Source organism: Frankliniella occidentalis, unplaced genomic scaffold (assembly GCF_000697945.3).
Source record: "Frankliniella occidentalis isolate FOCC.00 unplaced genomic scaffold, Focc_3.1 Scaffold6, whole genome shotgun sequence".
Classification (NCBI taxonomy): Eukaryota; Metazoa; Arthropoda; class Insecta; order Thysanoptera; family Thripidae; genus Frankliniella; species Frankliniella occidentalis.
Window position 1 is genome coordinate 1698694 of NW_026267136.1, and position 4368 is coordinate 1703061.

Sequence of the window (4368 nt, forward strand, 5' to 3'; positions counted from 1 at the left end):
GGGGGGGGGCGCACAGCAGGATGATGAGCGAGGAAGTGGTGCTGTCGGTGGCCCTCCTCGTGCAAGTTGTTGCCGCAGCCTTACCTGCTTGTTCTAGAGTGTAATAATAAAAGTTTTACGGGGAAAGGAATAACGGCGGGCTGTCTCGTTTATCATCGTTTTAGGACGACGGGCGTGTCTTAGAGTGAGAGTGAAAAAGAGGGGAGGGGAGGAGGCGGGGCCTCCCGTGAGGTCAGTCGCACTTGGTTGCACTACTCACACACACACACACACACACACACACACAGTCTTTGCAGTAGTTTTGATGCTGTTTGTGTATCCTGTGTTACCCGTATCCTTAATAATGCCGCTCGATGCTTCTGATTTACATTAAAGTCACGCTCTATCTTCACTTTAAGGTGAAGGCGGTGGATTTTTTTGAAGGGGGTGGGGGAGGGGGCTCTAGCAACTGCCTCCGCTTTCCTCTTCTATCCTCTCCCCGCCTAACTGTGACACTCATCTTGTTTGCTTTGGTAATGAGCTGAGAAAGCCATCACAGACTCGTTAGCCTGTCACTAAGGGCGGCAGTGGACAAGTTTGATGGGTTTCTCGGATCAAAGGTCAAGCAGGCGCAAGCAGGTGTGCGGCTGGGCGCGGCTGAGCTGGGTGGCTGAGCAGGGTGGCTGAGCGCGGCTCAGTAGAGGATGGAGTATCTCGGCTGTAGGAGGGGGATCTGCGATGTCTCAACTTATTGACAAGCTTAGTCTAGGAGCAACGCTCCCGCTGCTGGTGTACACTAAGGACAGCAACCTTACCCGCAAGTAAGTTCTGTTTGGCTCGACCCGATAACCTCTGGTCGCCCGCCCTATAGTTACGTGACATTAATCAACATATTGAAGGTTGCAAAACACTCTTGCGTTAAAGTATGCGTAACTTTCAAATTTACCGCCCACTTCTAGAAATTCCTATATCGCTCCAGCGCGCTCATGGAGCAGCCCCGCGAAGCTGTCCCATTTGTTGACCCCTTCTCTCAAAGGCATCGCTGCACGGGCGCTGGCTGCTGCTAGGGCTCGGCGCAGTTCTAGGGAAAAAGTGCAGGGAGTGGGGGTTACAGGTGTGTGCCTCCGCGCGCTCTCCTTCAATTATCGTGAAAGCTCCAGGGAGCCAGAGGGGTGGCGCACTCGGTCTGTCTCTCCCTCTCTCTCCCTCTCTCTCCCTCTCGCTCTGGCTGTCGCGCGGGGACTTTATTAGAGTCAAACAGCAGGTGCAGGATACTCAGTGCGTTTCCTCATTAGAGCTTCGGCGGAGCGTATAGGGACAGCACGCATCAGTGCGCATCAGGCGGGTACAGTTGTTATTTCCATACCTGACAATTTAGTCATGTACCGCGATACCGGTGAAAGTTTTTCGTCTCGATACAGACCGCTGTTTCTCACTTTTTATTTTCGATGTTTCAGAGTTTCCCCGCCATCGCTGGCATCCAATTCGTCCTTCCCCAATTCATCCGCCCCTTTGCAGTTTGAAGTGCCTCACACATCACTCGCTCGTCTTTCCGAACCTCGTGACTCCTCTATTCCCTGACTTCGCTGAAAAAACCAAGGTGCTACTACTTTCCACCTTATAAGGTGTGCTCATGAATTTTTGATGATGCTACTGCTTTGACCTCTTCACACACACACACACACACACACACACACACACACACACACACACACACACACACACACACAAGTCGATATAACTACTACTAAATTTCCGTAAAGGACATGTAGGTGCACCTCTAGGAGTTTTGTTACTTTTCAGAGGTACATATTAGCGCCTCTAACGCGCCCGTCTTCGGCTAGCCATGTTCCGCTCGGCGTCCTCCGTGCGCCAACCCCGGCTGCCGCGCGCCCCGGTGCGCAACATGGCCGATGCGGCCCACCGCCTGCTTTGCGCCCAGAGGGTGCTGCGGCGCTGGGCCGAGGACAGGACGCTGGAGCACCAGGAGTTCAAGGCCATGTGGACGCCCTTCCGGGGCATCATGACGCACGTCTTCATCCTGGTCTGCTTCAACCTCTTGAGCATGTGCCGCATCGACCTCTTCATCTTCTACACGCGGGATGCCCTCGACGACTTCTACTTGAACAACCACTTTCCGGAGGGGCCCGTCAATCAGATGATTGTCTTCTCGGAGGTGGATACTGTAGAGGTAAAGCTGACGGCGAGCACTTCACTGCTGTGAGAGGTGGCGGGGGCCTTGTGCTCAGTAACCTCGCTCTTGACTTGAACCTCTCAGCGGCTTTGGAGCTTCGTGGACTACCTGGTGGACTCCACCGGGGAGGAGGACCCCCCCAGCGTCACGATGCATAACCCGCTGCTCGGCAACATCCGGCTGCGCCAGGTCCGCGTCCGCGGCGAGCCGTGCGTGGTGGCGCAGTGGCCCGAGCTCGACGAGGACTACGACAAGTGCTTCCGCTTCCTGAGCTCGGAGAACGAGGACCGGGAGCCCTTCGGGCTGGGCGAGGCCGGCGGTGAGGCGTGGGTGTACCGGGAGGACGAGGAAGGCGACCCGGCCTACGGGTACCTGTCGATGTACCCGCCGGGGGGCTACTGGACGCACCTCCCGCGCGACGACGAGGAGGCCCAGGAGCTTGTGGACACGCTCAAGGTACACTCGCCACCGAGGCAACGACAGCACAACCACTCCGCCCTGGGCGCAAAGTCACCGTCGCCCGGTCGACAGAACAACAGCTGGGTGGACGCCGCCACCCGCGCCGTGTTCGTGGACCTGGTGACCTACAACGCCAACCTCAACTACCTCAGCCTGACGGTCGTCTTCTTCGAGCTGCCGCCCGGCGGAGGCGTGGTATCGCGCCTCGTCACGCGCACTGCCCCGCTAATGCAGTACGCCACCCAGTTCGACGCATGGCGCCTCGGCCACGAGCTCGTGTTCCTCGTCTGCAGCGCGGTGCTCACTGTCGGCGCGCTCCTCCGCGCCCTGCGGCACCTCTGTGAGCTGCTAGACCAGTAGCTACATACGGAATAACTAATTATTGATAGCTATGTAGCTAATAGTTGCTATATTTAGCTACCTAGCTCAACTTTAGCTAATTTGGCTAATTTTTAGCCACTTGGCTCAGTTTTAGATTTGCTAACATAAAGCTACTTGGCTGAGTTTTAGATTGGCTAACTGTAAGCTACTTTGTTAAATTTAAGGTACTTTGATAAAATTTAGCTACTTAGCTAAATGTCAAATTTAGCTACTTAGCTAAATGTCAAATTTAGCTACTTAGCTTAATTTTAGCTATTCAGTTAAATTTAGCTACTCGGTTAAATTATAGCTACTCAGCAAAATCTTAGCTACTTAGCTAAAATTAAGCCTCTAAGCCAAAAAAAAAAGTTCTGTCGAGAACGGCCGCGCCCTCCGGTACCTCTGTGCGTGCGGCGTGATGTACGGCCGCGCCGTCCGTCATTCGCACCGGGCCCGGGGCTTAAATGGTCCTGAGGCCCGCGGGGCGCTCTGCGGGGCGCTCTGCGGGGCGCCTCCCGCCCGCCGTCGTTAGAGTGCGCATCGCGATAGGGCACGGCGCCGCGGCCCCCACAACGACGTCATGCATCACCCCCGCCAGACTTAGGCCCCCCTCTGCGCCATAGAGCCATAACTGGCTGAGGGAAACATCTCTGTCGGATAACCTTTATGTCAACACGCCCGCCCGCGTGCTGCTGCTCGGCTCTGCATGGCGTCGAGTCGACGCGCCATAGCGAAGAGAAATATGTGACGTCGCGCAGAATCCTTTTGCCGCCACGTCACTAACAACAGCACCTGCCGCCCTAGTTTCACTTTTGCTGTGTTCTGCTGCAGTGCTTTCATTCCAGGGGGAAGGGGGAGGGGGGGGTTAAGTGAGACTAAAAATATTATAGCCGATGCGCCACCCCTGCGCGCCTGCCGCACCTCGCCCGGCCGCAAACCGGTAACGATCGATAAACGATAAAAATAATTTACGAGGTGCAACAAAGCAGCAGCAGCAGCAGGCCGAAGCTGCAGCCGCCGGAGGGGTCAGGCGGCATGAGAGCAGTTGCGACCCGTCCGTGCGCGTGCATTGTCCGTGCGTCGTGCGTGCGTCGTGCAGGCCCGGAGGGGAGGTGCAGCAGCGCTTGCAGTGTTTGCGCGGGCGCGTGGGCCGCGGCCATCCCCATAATGAACGACGACCCGTAACCGTGTTCATTATGGGAGTGCACGCGGGGGTCTCAATCAGAGCGGAAATGTCAACACCAGCGGCGGCAGCAGCGGCAGTTGCGGCAGCTGCACGTCAAACAGAAATAAAAGCGCGACTGGATGAAAAACGACGGCAAGGAAAGCAGTGCAGCGGAGTACGTGATCTCTTGCCTCTCCCTTTCTCCCTTTCT

The 4368-nt window shown here is 56.1% G+C and overlaps 2 protein-coding genes across 3 annotated transcripts in view; both read left to right on the forward strand.

Moving 5' to 3' along the window:
• The window catches only part of LOC113218155 (complexin), a 251472-nt gene that overhangs the window by 97822 nt on the left and 149282 nt on the right, over positions 1 to 4368 (forward strand). The window lies entirely within an intron of this gene.
• Positions 1826 to 2992, forward strand: LOC113218150 (polycystic kidney disease 2-like 1 protein). The gene is made up of 2 exons (XM_026438370.2): positions 1826 to 2170; positions 2258 to 2992. The coding sequence occupies exons 1-2, from the start codon at positions 1826 to 1828 to the stop codon at positions 2990 to 2992; spliced, it is 1080 nt and encodes a 359-aa protein (XP_026294155.2).

Bases quoted from the DNA above. Each gene is read 5' to 3' on its own strand.
- LOC113218150 (XM_026438370.2), top strand. From the start codon at position 1,826: ATGTTCCGCTCGGCGTCCTCCGTGCGCCAACCCCGGCTGCCGCGCGCC. The intron at 2,171-2,257 runs GTAAAGCTGACG...TGAACCTCTCAG, and splicing joins CGGAGGTGGATACTGTAGAG to CGGCTTTGGAGCTTCGTGGA.